The following is a 23,583-nucleotide window of genomic DNA, read 5'->3' as shown; positions in this document are numbered from 1 at the left end:
CACCATCCTCGCCGTGCCGCGGGACGCACCCGCACAGCACCGCGCCCGCCCGCTGCCATCGCCGCGGCCCCTCCGCCACTGCCCGCCCTGTGCGCGCACGGTGCCGCCGGCCGCGTGTCCCGTTCCTGGGGCTGCACCGGGGATCTCGGGGAAGCAAAGGGGCTCTCGGGGAAGCTCAGGCCTCAGCGTCGGTGGCTCCTCTGCCGCCTGCTCCTCGCCTGCCCACGGCACGCCAGGCACAGCCATGTGTCATCCCCGGCCCCTTCTGCCCACTGCCCTGGCACGCACTGCTAGAGCCCAAATCTCTCGGGAAAGCCCAACCACGCGTCTCCGCATGACGGTTCCTGGTTGGAGTTTCACTGTCTGCGTTAGGATCTGGTTAAACAAAGGAGAGAGAAGAGGGGGGAGCAGGCAAAGCGAGCGGTGAATAGCGTGGGTTTATTCAGTCCTTCCATCCTGGCTCACGAAGCAGATTCCAGAGCTGCTGGGCTGAAGGAGCATTCAGGAAGGAGCATGCAGTGGTTTAGACCAGACGGAAGCTGTGGCTCTGCAGGCAGCCCGGTGCATTGTCAGAGCAGAGCATTGTCAGATCTGCGTTGTCAGAACAGGGCTGCGTTACTCGCATGTTACAACGCAGCCTCTGTAGAGCAACCTGTCTGATCAGAATAGGAGCGCTTGGCAGAAGCTGCCCAGTTATTCCCTTCTGATTTCATTATCTGTTCAGGCCAGAGTTGCTCTGACAGATCCGGTTGAGGAGCTGAGCTCCAAAGATCAGAAGCCCTCCCTTGTGACTGTCAGAATACCCTGTCAATAAATCAAATATATACTAAAGCTGCTACTGAGATGCATATATAAGGAAAAATCTTCAAATCACTTTTATCTTTTTTTTTTCCAAAATAGCATTTGTTATCTTGTTTGAAAGCATTGTAAACACATACACAAAAATTAGGTTTGAGGTCTGCTTATTAACCAAAATTCACCCTCTTCCTTCACAGCGGATGAAGAATTTGATGAGCTTTGCTTTGAGTTTGGTTTGGAGCTTGATGAAATTGTAAGTAATGTTTTTATTTGTTGCTTTTTGAGTACATATAGCATATTGACAGCATTGATTTTTGGTAAGAGTTTGTATGGCATTGTTTTCAGCGTATCCCCTGTTACAATGTTCTAATGGACTGTATTAACACAGATGTTTTGGATCTGGAAGAATCCTCTCAGACTTATAAAAGTTACTGCTTTGGAAGCAAGAGCCTCCAAGATGGCATATTGCAATACTTTCTGGAGGTCAGCACTCCATGCTGCTTGATCTCGGGCACCATTTTATTTAGCAGCATAAATATGGCCACAGAGCATGTATTGGTCATATTTGGCTTGGCTTTGTTTGATATGCAGTCATCTGTGCAATATCCACAAAAATGTATTTGTCCTGGACATTGTTAGTTGTAACTAATTTATATTTAACATTTTGATTTAGATTCTGTACTTGTAGAGATCTGCTATTCCTGATAACTCTCTCCATGCAAATCTTGTTCAAGTAGACCTGTTTTGGTTTTGCCATTTAATTTTAATTTGTTGGCTTTTTAATTACATTTATCAAAAGACATCTGAATGTCATACGTTATGCTTTATTTCAGAATAAATTTGATTATGACAAGTCATTTGCCAATCTATTGCCAAAAATGTGGTCTCAGATCTCTACTGGGATCTGACAGCCTGGAGGTTCTTGCTTCTATAATATTTTTTCTTGAAATTAAAATTTTAATACTGAATTTTTCTTTTGGTACACTACAGTTTCTGAATTTGAGGTTTTATGTCATCTCTTGTATTTGGTTTGTCCATTTGCTGTATAAATGCAAATTACAGCGTTAAACTTCTAATTAATACAGTTTCTCCTATCATATCACTACCATACTGCTATCAATATTAAGATATACCAGGTTAAAACCACATTTTTGCTTGATTTCAGACATCTGAGAAGGACATTATAAGTAAAGAAAAAGGTGAAGAAAAGGCCAAGGGTGCGTCTGATGTCGTTCTCTATAAAATTGATGTTCCTGCCAACCGCTATGATCTGCTTTGCCTGGAAGGGTTGGTCCGAGGACTGCAGGTCTTTAAGGAAAGGTAAGGCAGAGTTGTGAGATCTCTGTGGTGTTTGTTGAAATTTGGGTCCATTTCTGATCAGTAAACAGAAATTCCTACTTGCTTGCATTTGGAGTATGATTATATGTGTAGATGAGATTCATCAGGTGTTCCTCTGGAGAGGATCTATTGCATAACTTAAAAAGACTAGACTAGAATATTTCTGGGTTTTGTATCTGTTCTAAAAAGTCTTCAGTTACTGTTCCATTTGAGACTTACTCTCTGTAAAGGACTCCTGCAGAGAAACTTCTTTGTGATCCTTTGTAATAAATACCAAAACAAATAATTTATTTCCCTCTTCTGCAACGACTATCTTGCTGAGTTCTTCCTTTCTAGTTCAGTAATTTGTTGACCATCCCATAAAAACCAAGTTTTGCACAGTTAGCTAATTACATTACGCAAGAAACGTTACCACGAAAATTTTCTTTCATTATATTAACATTTAATTATATATGTTATATATAATGTTATATATGTTGTATATCTTATATATACACATATATATAATATGTTATATAAATATGTATATGTTAATTATAATTATTTAATTATATTAACATATAATTCCTGCTACATTTCTAGAGTTTGCTGTATTTCAGCTACAGACTTACTTCTGTTTTTGTTTTAGGATGAATCTCCCTAGGTATGAAAAGATAATACCAGCTGAGGGTGAAGGTCAGAGGCTGATTATCACTGAACAGGTAAAATTGTTTATTGCACCTTTATAAATGAACTGAGAGTTGCTGAAGCAGCAAGATCCATATCAGTACGATTTTGTAAGAGCAGTGAGACTGGAAATCTCATTTGCAGAACAAAAGCTAAAGACATTTAAATATCCCTACTAGTTTTGATCTGTTCTTAGGAATGAGGAGTGGGAGGAACAATAGACAAATTATTTTGGGTGAACCTAGTAGCAGATCAAATCAAAGTTTCAGATGCAGCTGAAATCAAATCTCTTGAGGAGCTGCTGTTGTAAATTGCAGACTGCCCAGATCCGGCCTCACGCTGTGGCTGCCATCCTGCGAAACATAACTTTCACCAAGGACCGCTACGACAGCTTCATCGACCTCCAAGAGAAACTACACCAGAACATCTGCAGGTTAGTGCTTAAATTTATAGTGTATAGTGCCTGTGTGTATGATTTTATCACATGTTAAAACTGCACATCCCTATTGCTGAGAAGTGTTATGGATATGCCAAGGAAAATCTTGTATAGGAACTCTCTTGATCCTTCTCATTGCCTTGCCTGTTCTTGTCTGCTGCCAATACTGTTCAACATAAATAGCTGTTACAGTTCATTCAGCAGTTGAGACAGAAGTGTTTAGCAACATTCCCACTGGATTTGTCTTGACAGTTGTGTTGCTATTCATAATAATATTTATTAAAATGTTATTCATCAAATAATTTCTAGGCTTCTCAAAATTATCCTTCTGCTTTTTCAGTAAGCTCTTTTTTCATAAAGCATCATACTCTAAGAAACTCCCAAGTATTACTAGTAAAAACATTATTTTGCCTTCTTTATTTCTAGGAAAAGAGCATTAGTAGCAATAGGTACCCATGACTTGGACACCATCACTGGTCCATTTACTTATACAGCCAAAGCACCTTCTGAAATTAAATTTAAGCCCTTGAATCAATCCCAGGAGTACACAGCCTCACAAATTATGGATCTGTATAGGGTAAGTGGAATTTTTCAGACTTGTTGCACTAAATGAGGAGGATAAATTTCCAAGGCTAAATATCTCTCATATCCTTGTTATTAGAAGTTGTTCTTACAAATAAAACACAGTTGTCTTCTGTAGCTTAAGAGCCATCGAACATTCCATATTTTGCTTGTCATATTGGAAAACACATACTGACCCTGCAGACAAATCCTCAAGTGTCTCTGACTAGAGAGTAAGAGAGCTCAGAAACAAGAGAGACTAAAAGGAAATTAGATTTTCGGTACAGCACATACTTATGTCATTAGAACAAATGTAAATTTTGAATCAAATTTAGGTATGTGTCAGTATCCAGCAATTTATAACTAAAAGTATTCCAGTGCTAATTTTTATCGCTTTTAAGAAGAGTTCCTATAGACTGAGGATATTTGGCAATGTTTGTGTACTGTGGGGAACAAGGGTATCATTTGGACAGAATGGCCTACACATGTTTGAGAGAATTCTTAAATAATCTTCAGCACTTCTGAAGAAAGCCAAAATCCAGTTCTTTAATTTCAGATTTTTCCTGCTGCTGGGAGCAGACACTCTTTGCTAGTAAAGTACTTAACTCTAACCCAATCCTTCCCACCTTCCAATCACTCCCCAAAGGATTGTGGCTCTGTGGAAGTTCACCTATGAGCAGAAGTTTTCCTTTTCTTGTGCTTTGTTTCTCCAGACTGACAGCCACCTTCGGCACTACCTGCACCTGATTGAAAACAAGCCACGTTACCCTGTCATTTATGACAGCAATGGGGTTGTTCTGTCCATGCCACCAATCATCAATGGTAAGATTAGTTTTTGACTGCTGTGTACTTTTACTGCTGTTTTGTATGTGAATTAGTGCCTGACAGAAATGCTGATGTGTCATAGGGATTATTATGTTTTCTTAAAGTTGTTTCACTTACAATTTCTTAAGTCTTCTTTCCTTCTTTCAGTTTAAAGATAGTCAGTTTTTTTTGCTCTCCCTAAGCTTCTAGTGTTCATTTTTTCTCATCTTCATCAGAAGGGTGTTAAAGTCCTACTGCAAACCTCTGCATTGAGCTTCTCATACTCTTCCCCAACTCAATAAAGTTCCTTGTGACAGGAACTGTTGTTATGAAAGCATTTTGTTTAGCTAAAAGAAGCCAGCAAGAAGTTATTTTGTAAGCTGGTAACTGCAACTTTGTACTCCTCATGTACTCCATGAGGTCACAACAGGGAACTTAACAGCAATGGGAACTAGTCTTTTATGAATCCTATTGCTATCACACTAAGTGATTTCAGAAGACTTTAATTGATTGAAAAGAAAAAATTGGTCTAGACTTTTTTTTGCATTGTTTCTAAATATGGGTTTCCTCTGAATACAAAAGAAATCATGGGTGATTTTTGAGAACCAGGTTTACTGAAGCCATTTAATGGCATGTCAAGAATTACTCCTTAAAGACAGATAATTCAGTATGTCTGTATACTGAAATATAGGTGAGGAATCAGTAAATTGCCCTGCACTGACCAATAAATCTGCAGTGATAATCTCTTTGGATGTATGCTTCTTAATAGGTCTTTATCCAGCTAACCCAAATCTTCTTAAAAGGCAGCTCAAACTCTCTGGCAGGGACTGTAACAGTAACTGTTCTGAATTGAAGATGCTGTCAACCACTGTGCCAGATCCTTCTTGGTTAGGCTCATTCCAGCTGGGGTTGTTCCATGCATGAGCACTGCATATTTTTTATATTTTACCATTTAAAAAGGTTGAGCTAAATTTAACACCTGTCTCTGCTTCAGAGAACAGTATCTAAGAGAGGCTTCCAGGTCAGAGGTGCTTTTTAAACAGATAATGCAATGTAAACATCCGTATTGGTTGTTTGGGTTATCTACAAGCACTGAAGTGAAGGCTTGTGTTTGCTTTGAAGTGAGTCCAGGGATGCTGACTACATTCTATGTGCAAAGAGACACAGCACAGCTGTAAGGGAGGACAAGGTCCCTCAGTCCTAAGATCTCTGCTGCACCTAACTCCCAGTCTGGCTGTGACCTCATTTCTCAGATAGGAAACTAAACCAGAGAAGCTAAGTCAGGGTCAAGCAGAGGAAGCAGGAATTCCCATGTATAGCCTAATGGGCTCTGGAGGGGTGCAGCTGCGCTAATGAATGGTGCAAGGAAAGGCAAGAAGGACAAAGAGGCTGGACTTGACATGATCCTACATGGTTCTAGGACTATGTGTGCCCATTCCTGCATGGTTCCCAGCCATGGATTCACTCCAGGTGTGCGCTGCCCATCTGTACCTAACAGGCAGAATGAGGTCTCTGTACAGCTGCTCCAGACTGCTTGTGCCTTACTAACAGACCCCACTTTTGTAGGGAACCATCTGCTGGGAGCTTTCACATCCAGTTTGCAAAAGAGACACTTCTGGTGCTTCTTCCAGACAAGAAAATTTTTGAGTGCAACAGGGATGTGCTTCCGTGCACACATCATTACTCCCAGTACAGACAAAGCAAATTCATGCCTAGAAGGGACCCATACTAGGACCTAAATCACTACAGTAGAGCAACCTTTAGGGTGTCAGCAGACAGTGTCAGGAGACCACAGAATGACTATTGATAGTCATTAGTCTAAATCAGTTTTAAAAACCCATTTCATTTGTTCCTGCCCAAGGAAATGACATACATCACACATGTGATGGGAATGTGGGACTAAGCCCAGGGAAGATGGGATGCTGTGGCAGTGCAGAGCCCTTTGCTAACAGCAGATGGCCACAGTTCTGTTAGCTGACTTTTCCAGCTGGCTGCCAGGATACTGAAGATCCCTATGTCTTGCAGTGTAAAGCATAACCCAGTCAGTGTGTCTGATCTGCCTTTTTCCTTTTCTTTGATTCATAAATTCAAATATAAAACGAGCTGCAATTCTGCCAACAACTGTGAATGTTGGTGCAGTAGATAGTGGCTTTTTTAAGCTGTGGAAAATGACAGTGATTTTTCTGACACAAAATTAGTGTCAGTGCTATTGTAATAAAACTAATATTTCTTAACATGTTTTTGTTTTCACATGTTTTAGGAGATCATACAAAAATAACGCTAAATACCAGAAATGTGTTTATTGAATGTACAGGCACAGATATTACCAAGGTAAATTAATCTTTTCTGCTTTTGATATGCTTTAATATAATTGTTTTCCCTTTGGATAATAGAGCTCCAATACAAAGACCTACAACCAAAGGCATTTACTGTATGGAGCCAACCTTCCAATGCAAAAGTTGTAGGACTGTGGAATTCCCTGGAAACAGTTTCAGGCTTGCTCTACAGACAGCATTGTGTTTTCACTGAATTTTGATTTTACTGTATCTTTATGTTGACACTAAGTGTTCAGCTTGTATGAGAAAATAATTCAAGTAAATTAGAGACTGTTTGTTCTTTTTGAGCACTTTTTCTAAATCTGAAAGACTTAGAAAAGAGTAAAATTTACTAAGACTTCCTGTTTTGGCAGAATACTATTTGTGAAGATTCATTTTGTCTCCTACTGAAAATTTGGGCTGAGGGAAGAAAGACAAGGATTTTTCTACTTAGTTATCTTTATCAAGCAGGGATGCCATGCAAATAATTGCTAAATTCAAGTCTTTCCATATGCAAATTCTGTAACTCAAAGCTGAAGCATGAAAGCCATGGAGCTATAATTGCCTGTTCTTGAATATAGGTTGTGCATTCATTGATAGTTTCCTAAAGTGTGTAACTTGATGCTTAAGAGCAAAACTGCTTTTAACTTACTCTACTACAAAATGGTGTGTTAACAACACAAATAAACTTGCATGTTGGGGAGTGGCTTCTAAGCAAACTAATAAATAACCATTTCTTGCTACTGCTTGTCTTGATATTAAAATAAATATAATGTTGTTCTTTTACATGAAGGAAATTACACTGTCAGGCATCAAAAAAACCCTTTGTGGATTGAGAAGTTCATCAGAATCTCATTATTACATTTCATTATACTAATCTCTTAAAATGTTAACTGTAAACAAAAAAAATTGCAAACGAGGTTATTTGATAATGTATTGCTAAACAATGCAGTCCTTCAGCCTCTCCATTCTCATTTGAACTTCAGTAAAATTACTAATTAGGATAGGAAGACCCAGTTCCAAATGGTAATGAAAACCCTGTGTTTCTAAATAGAGTTTTAAAAAGATACAAAAAGACTTTAGAAACTTGAAAAACCAAAGATTTTCAAGCTTTTGCACAAATGTCTGCTTCAGGAGGAAATTTTTTTTTTTAAAATTCAGTTTAATATTCTAGACTGCTAGGAAATAATAATAGAATGAAGAAGGTGCAAGATGAGATATTTTCCCTGTTTCTTGTTAAGATATTTTGTCTACTTCAACACAAGTAGATGACAGATTTCAGTGTGATTATTATGTTTGTTTTGTAGGCAAAAATTGTTCTTGATATTATAGTCACGATGTTCAGTGAATATTGTGAGAAGCCATTCACGTGAGTATAAATCTCCAGGGCCACATATGTATAAATCTCCACATTTGAGCCATGTGTTAAAACCAGTTTTACTTACATTTTTCTGTCTCTCTCAGTGTTGAAGCAGTAGAAGTGGTTTATCCCAATGGGAAGACCCACATCTATCCGGTAAGCACAGCATGAGGATATCTCTGTGTCCTTAGGGAGGGGGCTTGATTTACACAAAGTCTGGTAAGAGTGACATTGTTTTCTTTTCCTGCTGTGGCAGCATCTGCTGGTTCTGAGGTGTAGTGTAAAAACACAGCTTGGCACTTTCTCTATATTAATGAGTCAGAACCTCCTCTAGCCCCACAAAAACTAACTCCAGCTCCAGCTTCTCCTTGTCAAGGAAAGTCATTCTGAAGCTCCATTGAATTATGATGAGGTTAAAAAAAGACCACTATTACGGTGTAGCATGTCTGTGATAGGAACTTTTTCAGGAACAAGTAAAGATTGCAATCAAAGGTCATCATCTGTGTCTAAAGCTTTTAAAACCTACATGTTCCAAATCAGGAAGAATGAATGCAGGAAGAAGTCCTTCAGCCTTAAGCCTATGGACAACTGAAATCAGCCTCAGCATAATGTGCTTATCAGATCTGCAAACTTTAATGCCCTTCAGTTGAAATAACCTTGTAACACTGCATTTTTCAGTCTCTCACTTTACAGACACCAGCTATGTAGAAGTCTAAAAGGCAGAATGTTGACTTCAAGTTCAGTTCAGAGCCCCAGACAGATCTGTTCACAGTAATGGAGTCTTACATTTTTATTCTCTTAATAAGTATAAAGAAAGCAATTCCTCCTGTTTCCTGAAAGTAACTGAAGACAGAGTTGAACTCTGGTTATGAACTGTGAACTCTGAGTTATGAACTCTGGTTGTGTTCATAAAATAGATACACCAAGGGAGTACAAACTGTTTAGAGCAAAGAAACTTATTTTTGCCAAGAGGTTTTCTAGTGTCATTTTAGCTTCTTCTTTTCACAATGTCAGTTTTAATCACCAGAGGAAAGATGTAGAATCCTGAAAAGATATCCAACAAAATAGAAATCTCTGCAGTAACCAAAGAGCTTCCCTAGATAAAATAGAGGAAAAAACCTAAAAGTTTCAGATGCTATGTTTTTTAAGGATTTGTATATCAAGAGGATTAGAAAAACATGAAAGACATAAATACGTATAAAATATCTTCCTTAAATATATTGCACACTTCCTAAGTAAAATACTGGTAGGTATTTGTGTGCCAATAAAGAAATAGAAAGTTTTCCTTCCTTTTCCTCTTAAAGGTCATTTGATCTGTAAAAGACCATGAGATCTCATGCATGACCAAAGCTTTAGGGCTGGACTTAGGATGAACTCATCAGAAACTTGCAGTGACTCTGTTACTTGCATATATCAGAAATTATCGGAAGTTTCAATAACGGGGATTTCATGCTGCATTCACCCTTCCAGCTTAACCAAGAGCAGCTTTTGCATCACATACTAGAGTATATTTTCAATAATCCTGTTCACTTTAGAATGCTAAATATAGCCTAATATTCCTCATTTGTCTTCTGTGGGTGTCATTCTAGTATGGTAATTAGAAGCTACATTACTGAGATTGAATCCTCTCAGAAATGGCAGGCGCTGTATATGTATATTAAAATCTGTATATGTAATAAGTATATTAAAATCTTGTCTTTCTTTTTAGGAGCTGGCTTATCGAACAGAGAAGGTGAAACCTGAATACATTAACAAGAAAGTAGGAATCAGGTGTGTTACTGCAAATTAAAACATAGTTTTTATTAACCATGACAAAGGTACTAGAAGACATTGATTATTGGTTTATTTTAGAAATGTTTAGACTTTGTGATTTTTTTTAATTTATCAAAAATTCTGGGGTTATCTTGGGTAATTAGATTGACTCTGTAACAGAGTTCCCTGATTTCAGAGAAAGTGAATGATTCTTTATGGCTTCCCACGACTGTTATGAAGTAAAGGAAGATGACCATCTTATGAGTGAAAATCTGAGCTGGTTCTGTTTGAATGCTAAGTCTGTGTACAGTCCTTAAAGCACTTACAGATTGTTCAGGATATGAGGCAATGCAGGAAAAACATTGATTACTTTACAAAAGCAGTCAATACATTGCAAAATCCATAAATTACCACTCTCTTGTTTTGTTTCAGTGAAACTCCATCAAGCCTGGCAAAGCTGCTGACTAGGATGTGTTTGAAGTCCCACGTCACAGGGAATGGGAACCATCTAGAGGTTGAAATCCCTCCTACCAGAGCAGACATTATCCATGCCTGTGATATCGTAGAAGATGCAGCAATAGCTTATGGTTATAACAACATTCAGATGCTGATCCCGAAAACGTACACCATAGCTAATCAAGTAAGATTGCCCCTTCAAATGAATGCTCTGTTGTCAGTAAATGACTGCTGCATGCCAGAAGGGCTTTGGGGAAAACAGAACCTAGGAATTAAATATTTTGACATGCTTTGCCTTGAGAAGTATTTACCATGGATGGGATACAAAACAGATGCCCCGCTGATTTGAATAAGTCTAAGACCAGTGGTTGCTGGTACTTGAAAAAAGACAGGGTTTAAGTAGGGAACCCGTATTAAATCTCTAATTGGGAGATTCATTTCCTCAGGCAAGCCTAAAGGCAGCTGGCTAATGCTTTCAAAAATTTTAAGCACACAAGCATAGTCCCTCCCTAGTGAATTCACCATCATGTAACAGGCAGAATCACCTCGGGAAAGAATAGCAAAATGCTTTTAGATGGAAGCTGAAAACTGTTTTGTTTCATTTTAGCTCCCCCTCAATAAGCTTGCAGAACTTCTGAGGCTGGACTTGGCAGCTGCTGGATTCACTGAAGCACTCACTTTTGCCCTGGTATATTACATTGATTTCATATTTTTCTTAATTGCATGTTTGAACAGTGATGCAATCAGAACTGCAGAGGGTGGTCTGAGGATATGTTATTGTATAAATGTATCAGTATCATCCAGTACTGTTTTGGCAGCTGACTGTTTACTAGGGCTTTGGAATCACAGTATAATATTTGGTGAGTTTGTAGGTCAGAGAAATTAAATGAGTCACTGTTAATGTGGTATGCAGTTCTAAGTATAGAGAGGGAAATAGCTGCTGAAGGACTGGTTTTAGTTTAACTTGATAGGATGAAATTGTAAGACAGCAAATCTCTCTCAAGACTTTGGTCACCAGATGTGAAATTCATCATAATTCAATAATCTGGAAAAACAATATGAAAATATAGTACTTTCTGGTGGGTATTCCTACAGTGTATTGAGATTTACCTGTTCGTATATTTTTCTTTAGTATTGTCACTTGTCTACGATTCCTTGCATTAGATTAATTCAGTCTGCAAACAGCTTATTTTAAGAATACCTATTAAAAAGTTACAATGCACAGACACTAGGGGGACATCCTCTGTAAGTTTCACCACAGGAAGGGTTTAGCATAGTGATAACAAGTAGATATATGGTACATAGATAACAAATGTAGATAAAAAATATAGCATTGTTATCACTTCGTTAGGTATTTTTTGTTACAGCCATGCCAGTAGTCTTTGACCAAGAATTAGGATGCTGCAGGAGCAAGTGCCACTCTGGTACTAACTGATGCCATAATTTGTACTGTGGAAATTACAACAGGATCATTGTGCTAAAACAGAATCTACAGCAGGAAACAACATCTTTGTCATGGCCACTTGCTCATACCCCTTAGCTGTGAACTGGATCAGAGAACCTGATCTGCTATTAAAAACAAGGAAATTAAGTATGTTCCTATGCCCTCCAAATGTATGTGGTAACTACTCCTATATGGAGATGGCATACACAGCTATTGAAAATATACTGTACATTTTAAAAAATCCTTTCTGTTGCAAGATCAAAGCCTTTGCCTAAATGTTCAGTTTGTGTGCATTTTAGCATATGGGGTGCTACCATAACATATTCTGTTAAAATCTCTGTGGAACTTCTCAACTTCTTCCTGAAGCTAAAACTTACTAGATGGCCAGAGGTATAAATCCTTGAAAGTACAGAAAGTACACAACCTCTGAAGATAGGAGAGAGTGATCTGCTCACAGATTATTTTTTACTAATTTACTCCAGTATTTTAAGATGCAGCATTTCAGGCTCCTAAAAGACTTCTGGTAGTTGTAAGGTTCAGGTATTGCAAGCAGATTTGCTAATTTGAATGGACTGAACAAAATTTTAACACCTTCAGATTTCACAGAGCTTGAAAAGCAAAATTTGGTCTCATTCTGAAAAATATATTCCAGTTTTAATATTTGGTTAATAACTCATTTAAGTAACCAGGACAAGAAGTAGTATTGTGCTGCAGTGCTAATATCTGACAGAGGTATTCAGGCCTGTGGTTACTACCATGTTGAGGCAACAGTACATATAGTCAAGCTTTTAAAGTTTTTCTTTATTCATTAATATCCAAAATTAATATTTCCTAATTCATTATTCATTTTTGAGTGCTGCATTCTTGCTTGATTCTTTGAACATATAGTTCATTTTATTCAGCACTGAAAAGGTAATATGTCTATATGTCTATTCATATAAATAGGAACATTTAATATATTACATTGCTAGAACTGAGAACCTTTATGAACTGCAACAGCAGAATTTTTGAAGGTCATGCAATGTGTCATGCTATCACATTTCCTATTTTTGCTGTGGCAGGATGAAACTCACAGTCTGCTATGTCCCCAGCACTTTATTAAAACACCAGTGTGAGGCTTATGATTTTGATAACTTTGATATAATTTATGCTACAACATTCTGTACCCCAGTCTTATATGACAAACACTGCTTATGTATTTTTGCACTCAGTCTGTTTTCTTGGGTAGAGCCCCAGGTTACACTTGTACACAATAATGTTGCCTTCTGTGAGGAGCTCCAGTTTAGCCAGAATCCATGTAGTTAAATCACAGTAACATGCTGAAGTTTAGATAGACATATGAAAACTGTTTAACACAGTTCTCTCCTCCTAAATTCAGCATTCCTTGTGTTATTTGGGATTTTTTAAAATGATTATTCAATAATCCACTTTTTCAGACGGTATCATCTGCTCATTTTTCTCACAGTTGGTCTATCAACACACTTTGTGAGTGCTGCCAGTGCAAAGGGAACACTTCTGGGAGACTGCAGTACACAAGTAAATCCTCAATTACATGCCTAGTCTGCTACTGGTTTCTTTATTACTTTAATAAAGCTATAAATTCTGGAAATCTGAAGTGAGGATCTTGGAAGTAGCATCTATTGCAATATGTGCACAGACATTGGCTGAGCCTGATAAAGTGAATGGATATTGTTTTACTGACCAGCTTAAAAATACACCTTTAGAATAGAGGCTTTGAAAACACTTCAACCCCAAAAATTGAACAAACTACAAGAATCTTGTATACAGTTCTGAAAACTGAAGGCTTGGCCATATGAGGTGTTTTTCATAGACAGTACTGTACTGTGTTTAAGTAAAGTAAAATCCCCTCAAGGGATTGTTTTACTTTGTGTGAAAGAACAGATACCAGTCCCTCTACAAGTGCTATTTTCAGAATAAAATACTTCACCCACTGCAAGTCAGGATGCAGAATCTGAGCCTGTTTTTAAAATAAATTCTAACAATCCATGACAGAAGCCTAAATAAGCACTTGCTTTTTTTTTTAACCCAGCTTAATTTTATTTAGTAATTAACATTTATAAATAAGACTAAGTAGGCAAACTGGTTTAAGACTGAGGCTTAATTTGTATTATGAGTGTTACGTGTGAGAGGCTGTATTATGGGCCAGTGCTACAATTCTATTGTTCATTCTTGAGATCAAATTTCATCATTGGCTTACTGTGTATTTTAACCACTTGACCTTGATATGTTTTTCTCTTGTTTTCAGTGTTCTCAAGAAGATATTGCAGATAAACTTCGCACAGACATCTCTGCAACAAATGCCGTGCGCATAGCTAACCCCAAAACAGCAGAATTTCAGGTGACATCATTTACACTCTGAGAGCAATATTGTCATGGGTTCTATATTTAAAAAGGAGAGAAAGGAACCTACAGGAAATAAAATTTATAATCTATAAGCTGCATTTCCTACATTAAAGAGGTTGTGTATATTTATGTGCTGAACGCGTCATCTTCTGTTACTGCACTGAGAAATCTCTCTTCTGCTGTGAAATACTATCAGCTTTTCAAGAAAGCAAAGTACCATGCTCTATGTGGCAAAACTGAGCAGTCTTGTTCAGAAAATCCCAGATGGTTGATCAACTCCCTTACCTAGAAAACCTATTCAGCATAGAAGGAACTATTAGACTTGGCAATCTCTGAACTTCCTGAGCTTTGGGTAGGAAACATTTGGGTTTTTTTTTAATATAGATCATTTTTATTACTCTTGGTTTGGTTTTTTAAATTTTGTGATGCTCTTGAAGTATTTTAATACTTCTTTCTAGATCATTTGCTCTTAGCTAGAGCAAACTTAGAATTTGCCTTTTGTATAAGTGAGAATAAATGTATGGGGATTTTTTTCACTTTCTGTATTTTTTCTATGCTGCACTGCAACTCAGCCACCTGTGAAATGGTACCAGTTCTTAAACTGATGTATAAACTCTTAGAGAAAATGCAAGATATAAAATATGGAGAGAATGTACATTTCCATGTTTCAAAATTCTAAATCAAAGTTGCTTTAACATAAGAGATAAGTGCAGTATTTGCACTTGACTACTTTTAAATTCTTGTTATGAATGGCAAAACAAAAAAAAAAAGAAAATAGATATTTTGGAAGGCATTTGACTTGCAGCATCTCTGTTTGTCCTGCAGGTGGCACGTACAACCCTCCTTCCTGGGCTGCTGAAAACTATTGCTGCCAACAGAAAGATGCCCTTGCCTCTCAAACTCTTTGAGATTTCTGACATTGTAGTAAAAGATCCTAATACAGGTAAGAAGAGAAGGTTCCTCAGAATCTTTGATAATGGAAGATACATTTGCATACTAAATGGTAATAGTAAAGGAAGTCTGTATTTCCTTTAAAATAGGCATTTCCATGATAATAGTACTTCCATACTACATTTGTATTAATGTGCACAGCACAAGATTTAAGAGCTTGTTTTATAGGCTCGATTTTAGAGTGGCTGGAAACATTGTTCATTTTAGATGCTCTCTCAAAAGTACAAGAAGATACACTGCAACTGCTTTTAGGCATCTAAATATTCATTAAAATCTGTCACAGATACTGAAAAACTGCATGCCTAAACAAGACTAAAAAATAATCTGCTCTGAATTTTTGTTGCTCTTCATCTAGTGCTCCTTCGTATTCTTACCAGGAATGTAATTGATATTCTTATCAGGGTTGTATCTCATGAGAGAACCTGCTGATAGTGTTTGCAAGTGGCACAATCCCTGGAAAGCAGAAATACCAAAGGCATTTTGCTGTTACAGTTCTAGAGCCTGCTTAGGGCACTGCAGTCTCAGTTATGTGCAGGGCTGTGCCAGCTGGAAAGCAGAATGTCTCAAGCCTGGGAAGAGCAGGTTTTATTTATAGGCAGATTCTATCCCAGAGAGCAGTTATTCAGAGGAAGATTTCGGGGTCAGTGTGTCTCAACATGGATCCCTTTTTCATCATCTTTAAACAGGACTGCTTGGTTTTGTTCTCCCAAATCATTTTCTGAGAAGCTGATAACTGATATGAAGAATGAGATTGGTAGCACAGATAAGGGTAGAGAATGGAAAAGTCTGTGTAAAAAATTGTATCCATAAATAAAAAACTCCACAGTATAAAATTTTCTCTCTCATTGATAAAAATATTATCCTTATCTCTCCACTTCATCCAGCTATGCTAAGAAAGCATGGCTGCCCTAGCCATGTAGCCTTGAATGTTGTAAGTGAAACAGGCAAAGCAGCTGGTTCACTTTTCAAAAGCCTCAGTGAAATCCTTCCTGTATTTTGGGGCCTCTTTGCACTGATTTCACTGTGTATGATAAAAATTTCAAATTACCTTTATCTGGAAAAATATCACAATAAAATGAACTGTAAAATCAGATTTTTAAATGTTAAAAATTAGCCTACATTTTACTGATTCATGTCTCTTTCTCTACGGTATATTGAGAGAAAAGGAGTGCCCAAGCTACAACTTTTGGGAGGAGTTGAATGGAGTTTTGCCTCAGTAAAAAGGCTGACATTACTTTAAAGTCAGTGGTAGCAATGGTTCTGGTGTTTCATTATCTGTTTTCAGATTTTACTGCTGGTGTTTAAAGTATCTGGAATCTCAAACCAAAGTTTTATATAAGACCTAAACAAAAAGGCAAGTAAATTGCTTTGGTGATGAATTTAATTGGTAGATTACCTTTTTTCCTTTTTGAAGGAAAAAAGAGCCTAGCCAAGCAAAACAAGCAGTTTTAGCAAACCATGTAAGCTCATTTTTATTAAATACAGACAATTTGGTGGTGCAGCTCATTCCTTGTTGGGCATGCAGTTAGCTAGAATGCAAAAAACGTGGGACAGATGGCAGAATAGCATCAGCATTCTTTGGAACCAAGAGTGGGGCTGTTTATCTTGGACTAAGGAGCACATTTACTCTGGCATTATAAAGTTTATGAGTTAAATTGTTACTTTTATTTCAGGTTTGTCAAGTGCAGCTCTTGAAAGCTTTCATTTATGTAGATGGCTGCTTAACAGTTTTAAAAAGAATGATTTTACGGTATACTTATTTTTGATGGGAATCATTGCAACAGACAAAGACTTCTGAGACAGCAGCTTTGTGCTGTGTCTGCTCTTGGGCAGCCCTCTCATGGACTGAGCCCTTACAGACTGTGAACAGTATCTGAAATGGGTTTTAATCTTGTGTTTAGAATCACTACTGTCTTCCCCAAATTGATTTCCAAAATTAAACTTGCCTAATAAAAAGTTTGGAGGTGGGGGGGGGTGGTGGAGAAAGGCAAACATTGAAAAATGTGGGATTGTCCTCTCACATATGGAATGAGATTTTTTGCACAAGGCTTATGTCATCAGACTGACTTAATTTAATTTTATTATTTCATAATTTTGGCATGCAGAATTCCCAATTAATAATTTCAAAAGTATGGGTCAAAAGAGTACTGACATGAACTGTATTTGAAGTGGCATCTTGCAGTGATCCAGGTGTGAATGAACCAGCTCTTTTAAACACTCTGGGTTTTCATAAAGTACACAGACCTTGTGCTTACCAAGGTGAACTAAACGTACTTCTCTTCAGACTTACCTGACAAAGTTTTGATGTATTAAATTGGCAAAATGTGTGACAGATTTAATATAACTAAATGGAACCAAATTTTAGCAAAAATGGTTTTTCTCAGGGCAGAAGGAAATGTGCTGATTTTGAATATGTTGCACAGCATTTGTGTGGGTAATTTGTAGCACTAGGTAATCACTTCAGTAGGATGGTTACACTAGTTTAGGATATAAATCAGGACCTTTACCACCAGGCCTAAGAGAGAATACCTTTTTTCTCACCACAACAAAAGAAATTAATCCATTAGAAAATCATCTCTGACCAATGATCTTGAAGAATCTGGCAAGCTTATGGTAGCACACATTTGGCACAATTTACATCATCTGTGAATACAGCTGCTGCCACCTTTTGAAGCATATTTCCAACTGTGGAAGTGTTGGTTTTCTGCAGAAAATAGTTTGGGAGGCTAAAAGAAAAGTTTGCAGGAGCAGGTGTCCCTTTTCAGATCACCAGGTCATTTTTCTGAAGCAGCTCTAATTTTCAAGGGAGCAGTATACAACACTGCTTTATCTTCCTCTGCACTCTTCTGGCTCACATATTCCTAAGCAGCTGCCCATCCTTTGGATTGTTTTTCAGCAGCATCCCCAGGAAGTGCTTTGAAGTCTCAGAAATATATACACACATATATATATTTATATATAATTTGGGTTGACATACTTGGCAAGCTCACTTGAAAAATAGAAATGTTTCATGGCATGACATTAGAGCTCTTAAGTGACTTATAAAGAACTGAAGCATTTCTAACATCTGCCAGCTTTTGCCTACAAATCTCAGTATCTTTTTTCCTTCCTATCACTTGTGGTGAATGAACTTCCTCTGTTGTGACAGAACTCTGTAAAGGAGTAAATGTTATAACATTTGGGAAAAAAAAACTTTCCTGTACCAAAGATTCCTAAAATTGAAAACATGAAGTATAAAGAAATGTTGTGTATGTTTATTTCTGATGCTTTAGTTAAGAACTCTGGTCTGAAGGCACCATTGAGTATCTTAATCATAATGAAATTAAAATTCAGATAGTTGTCACAACATCTGCTACCATAATTACTCACAAAATAATGAAACCATTCTACTGAACCTCTAGTCCAAAGAATATGCTGTCATAGGGAAGGAAAAATCATATTTTTCCATTCTGTTGCTCAGTACAACACGAAAATAAATTGTTGACTATCTATGACTGCACTACTTGTTGGTATCTTAGAGCTGGGAAACAGAGACACATGTGACACACAGAGAGAGCAGCCAGAGTGCTCAGACCCAAAAACAGACACTGCATTTATTGATATTTTCCCCCTGTAGCCTTTACTTCCCTGTGTTTCCATTATAACTTCAGGATTGGATTCTCCAGCATTATTTAACACTGCACATTTTTATAATGACAGGAAAAAAACATTGAATGACAAATTGCAGACTTACTGCCTCAGTAAGTTCAGCTTTCAGTGACTGATGAGAGAACTTGCAGCTGTGGTACTGAGTAGCTGCCCTAGAAGTTTTGAACGACTTCTGTCTCAAAAAGGCTGAGCTTTTGATCTTGTATTTAGGCTCTGCTCCTGTGTTTTACTGTGTTTTAACCTGTCTGTTTCTGGTCACTTGATAAGTGTTTTCCTGTTTAGTTCCTGACAGATTTTTTTGTCACTAAATGTTTAGTTGGAGCAAATAAACAAGATGTAAATTTCATTTAATCTCTAATTTCTCATGTGGTAGATATGCCCTGACTGTACCTCCAGCTTGTCAGGGCAGAAGCAGGAGAGCTTCTGAGGTACAAGTGGGTAATGCTGCCAGAGGGCTCCCTGCTCTATGGCCAGGAACAGCTCAGGGATTTCCCAGCATAAATGTGATTCTTTGTAGTAAGAAGCAGTGGATTTATCAGCTATGGACTCCATCTGCCTCCTCAGAGCTGTGCAAACTCCTGGCATCCACCAAATCCTGTGGTGAAGAAGTTTCACTGCTGAACTCTATGCTGCCTGAAAAATCCATTCCTTTTCTTGTTTCTTTGAGCTTGGTTCCTGTTGACTTGATCCAAATGCTGAAAGCCATGATTAGTAAAGCCTCAGAAGCCCCACTAATCCCAGACAGTGCATTGCAGTGGGGTAGCCTCAAGGTACAAGTGTAACAACATGCTACAAACATACTCATTCTGAACATTTAGAAAAAAGGGAAGCATATTTTGCTGAAATCAGTAATGTCAGAAGGCATAAGGTAGGGGTTTGACTTAAGGAATTGTCCCAAGTGGGACATACTTATGTCACTGTCTTGGGTTTGTGCACATTTTTCATAATCACTTGGTTGCAGGGATGCCCAAGATGATCCCAGAAAGTTGGGATTTGGGAACCTCTGTGAATTAAAATCTTTTCACAGATCACCATGCTAACATTATTACACTCATTTCAGGTTGTGGGTTGGTTGTTTTGTGCTGGTAGTTGTTCTACAGCTGAGTTCTATAAATATTTAGCTGTCCCACCAGCACCACAAGCTTCTCCATGCCTGCTGGGTATTTACATTTTGGCTTGTCTATTTTAAATTTCTTTAACACTTAGCTTTACACTCACTACCTGTCATTGCATACAAGATCCTTGTATATAGCAACCCTCTTTCCTGCTCAAGGCATAGCGTACTTTAAATCTTTCTTTACATTTCTGACTGTGAGAGTCCAGTGGGTTAAAGAAATTCCATTATTTCCTCAGGCTACATTGCAGTTTGTCAGAGAACCCATTTTACATACTTATTTCTCCTTTCAGCCACAAGTGCCTCACAGGACAGCAGAAGAAAAGTGATACAAAAGGCAAGGTTAGTTAGAAGTGTGATAAAGTTTCCCAGGTAACATAATTGCTTTCTTCTTCTGCAGATGTAGGGGCAAGAAACTACAGACATTTATGTGCTATTTATTACAACAAAAGCCCAGGCTTTGAGATCATCCATGGTTTGCTGGACAGAGTCATGCAGGTCCTGGAAGTACCACCAAATGAAGAGAATGGCTACACCATCAAGGCAGCTGAAGGTAAGGAAGAAAGAACTACAATGTACAGCAGAGGTTGTTGTGGAACTTAAATGTTCCTCTACAATCTGAGGAGAATTTTGGTTCTTCTCAGCAGTAGAGACCAAGGATTTATATCATTATATGTGCAGCATATGTATGATATATATGTCATGCTGCAGCATGATGGAATGATAGTGAAAAGGCATTGTCTGCATTCACTGGCTGTAAAATGGGATTGCTGTCTTTGTGTGAGCTGCCCTGAGCAGCTTAATGTAGTTTGTGGGTTCACAGCATTTTAAGGGAGTTTATAATATAGCATGTGTCCTGAGCTTCATGGGCTGTTTATAATGATTTAATCTGCTGATGGTAACAGGGTACGTAGGAATTCACTGAACTGATGCACGTGCCAGACACCCACTGTATTCACCTTGGCTAACAGAGCCTGGAAAAGGCAACTTCTTACACTTTATCTTTTGGTTTCTAGCTTTATCTATTGCCTTTTTTATAGGTACCTTGTATTTACACATTCATGTGAAGACACATGCCTTATACATCTTTGATTCAAAGAGCTGCTGTCTTTGAGACTGACCCTGCTGCTTAGATAGTTGTATAACAGCCCTCTTCCTTCTCCATACAGGGTGAGCTGCACATGAATTAAAAATAACATCCTTAAATGCACAATCTCCTCTGTGTATGTGCCTGTGCATGTAAGAGAGAAAGCAAGCAGGCTGACCTGATTCCTTCATTGCAAGAATACAGGTTGATGGAAGAGAGCAGCACCAGCAACTCATCTATTCTGCTACCTAAAATAACAGTGTAGAAAATCCAGAATAGAAAAGCATGGCTGCAGGGATGGCAGCTATGATTCTGTTTACATGTCATGCAGTGCTGCTCAGAGAGATGGGACACTGACTCAAACTGACTCAGCTTGAAGAAGTGCCTCCATTCTGCACTTCCTGGAACAGTGGCACTGACACAGGGGCCCTGGCAGCCTGACCTAACTCTGCTGTTCAGAGAACTTTAATGGAAGTTTGTTAGGTGTCTCCCTGTTCTGCAGTGTACTGCCAAGATGCCAAACAACATTTGAGCTAAGTGGTCTTCTGACACTTGAGTGCACACTTGTGTCAGACATATTGATGCTTTTTTTTAACTTGCTTTTTTTGAGAAAGTACTGTTTTGCTCAGTGTTTTTTAGGCAGACTCTCAATGGGCTTGTTAGAATATTGTTAATAGGATGCCCAGATGGACCAGAATAATGTTTAATACAATTACACTTCTGGTTCTAATTCTATCATGTAATAGCAAAACCTCTTGTTTGGAAGGGGGGGTGTTGTAGTGGGGAGTTAGGAAGAGCCTCTGGGAGTTGGGTACTCAGCTGCCATTGAAGTCAAACTGAAATGTCCTCTTTCTATTCCAAACTCTTCTGTAGCTGGTTTTTGAATAGACATACCAAGAGTTTACGTTAGTACTGAAAAATATTTGCAAGTGCTTTATATTCTGTATTGTAACACGACAGCTGATTTCAAGAAACTGGAAAAAGGCCTCAAAAATAATCCTAACACAGGGGAGTTGTTATTTCTAGATATTAGTGCTACTCAGTATTCCTGATGCTGTGAGATTTACAATGCTCTCTCAAAATCCCTGCATTCCCATGACATTACTCCACCACACATTTAGTGCACAGGGTGGATTATGCCTTGTCATGTGCAATATATTACAAGCAGTTTGTGGCTTTTGGTCAAAAAAAAAAAAAAAACAACAAAAAAACAAGCATCTACTACTTTCTGTTTCACCAGTGATTCAGAAACCCTCCTGGGATGGCACATGGATTCCTTGCAGTTGTCTTGACATTGGAATTTAACCTTGCTATCAATGCAGATGGCTGATACTCTGGTGCCATAGCAAATGCAGTGTCACTGTACCAACTTAGCTTGAGACCTTCACTGCAGAGAAGTCTGGGAGTCAGAGTAACTTGGAGAATTTTGGTTGGTTTGCTTATTTGTTTGTTATATATTTGTTTGCTTATTCGTTTGTTATTTTTTTTAAAGTTGCTTCACAATTTTTAAATTAAGCATGTGTGAGAGAGATGCCAGCAGATGATGGAGTAAGATAACTGCTCACTGAAACAAAGATACCCTGCAACATCTTAAAGAGATCTCAGGATACTGAAAAAATTCATAAGAGCAGTGCCAGTTACTTCAGAGGTTTGAAATTAGGACATTACACATGGCACAGATTTTTAGAGGCATGTGCACCAAGCTGTTTTATTGCCTGTGCCAAATTACAAATTTGTACAGTGAGAAATAGATTTATCCTAGGGCTCTGATTTTGAGAGATTTAGTGTCCATAATCTTAAACAAAGCTTGAGACCAGTAAGCAGCACAGTGTCAAGGTAGGGTTTAGACCAGTTATTTTTGCTCCTTGTGTAACTGATGAAAATAGTTCCACTGATTATTGAAACACAATACAGGGAATAAAATCTAGCTTTAAATGAGCAGCAGAGAACAGATAGAGATGTGTTGGGCACATATTTGACACTTCTCCAAATCCCTTTGGATACTGAAATGCCTGTGCTGGGGTCCTGCTTGGTCCATATGTGCAGTGATGGTCATTTGAGCTCCTTCTGTTCTGCCAACACCTCAGTGCCCTGAGATTTGACCTCAAGGTCAGCGTGCTTTTGCCTCTCTAGCAACACCTGGGAAAAAAAGTACAGATGCTAGAAAATATGTGTGAAATTGTGATGTTCCCCTGGCCTTTGCACTGTGCTTTGGTGTAATCTGAGCTAGGTAATAAATGGAGAAGAGCTGCTTACAGCAGCCTTAAGGAAGAGAGGCTTTTGACTGACTGAATTTGAGGATTTCAACATACATTTGACACTCAATGCCTTCCACTTTCTTAAAAGTTACTAATGGAACCTACTTATTGCCACTAAACATGCAAAATTAATGTTTTAAAAACAGAAGTCTGAAATGCTCCCCATTGCTTTAAAATGCACAGAATTAACTTTTTGACAGTGAATCCTACTGGCCTAGAAAAGCATTCTGG

General features: G+C 38.1%; 1 protein-coding gene across 1 annotated transcript in view; it reads left to right on the top strand.

The window, feature by feature from the left end:
- Nucleotides 1–23,583, top strand: part of FARSB (phenylalanyl-tRNA synthetase subunit beta) — a 36,121-nt gene that overhangs the window by 704 nt on the left and 11,834 nt on the right. Inside the window, exons 3-17 of the mRNA XM_031060026.1 lie at nt 957–1,051; nt 1,964–2,118; nt 2,765–2,837; nt 3,120–3,235; nt 3,665–3,815; nt 4,513–4,621; nt 6,864–6,934; nt 8,226–8,287; nt 8,383–8,434; nt 9,987–10,048; nt 10,463–10,670; nt 11,094–11,174; nt 14,197–14,289; nt 15,120–15,237; nt 20,408–20,560. Of these exons, the coding sequence (XP_030915886.1) occupies nt 957–1,051; nt 1,964–2,118; nt 2,765–2,837; nt 3,120–3,235; nt 3,665–3,815; nt 4,513–4,621; nt 6,864–6,934; nt 8,226–8,287; nt 8,383–8,434; nt 9,987–10,048; nt 10,463–10,670; nt 11,094–11,174; nt 14,197–14,289; nt 15,120–15,237; nt 20,408–20,560 (1,599 nt within the window). The remainder of the gene's footprint in view (nt 1–956; nt 1,052–1,963; nt 2,119–2,764; nt 2,838–3,119; nt 3,236–3,664; nt 3,816–4,512; nt 4,622–6,863; nt 6,935–8,225; nt 8,288–8,382; nt 8,435–9,986; nt 10,049–10,462; nt 10,671–11,093; nt 11,175–14,196; nt 14,290–15,119; nt 15,238–20,407; nt 20,561–23,583) is intronic.

The sequence above is a fragment of the Geospiza fortis genome, unplaced genomic scaffold (assembly GCF_000277835.1).
Source record: "Geospiza fortis unplaced genomic scaffold, GeoFor_1.0 scaffold318, whole genome shotgun sequence".
In the NCBI taxonomy this organism is placed as follows: Eukaryota; Metazoa; Chordata; class Aves; order Passeriformes; family Thraupidae; genus Geospiza; species Geospiza fortis.
The sequence above is the reverse complement of the archived record's forward strand: the minus strand, read 5'-3'. Positions and strand labels throughout refer to the sequence as shown.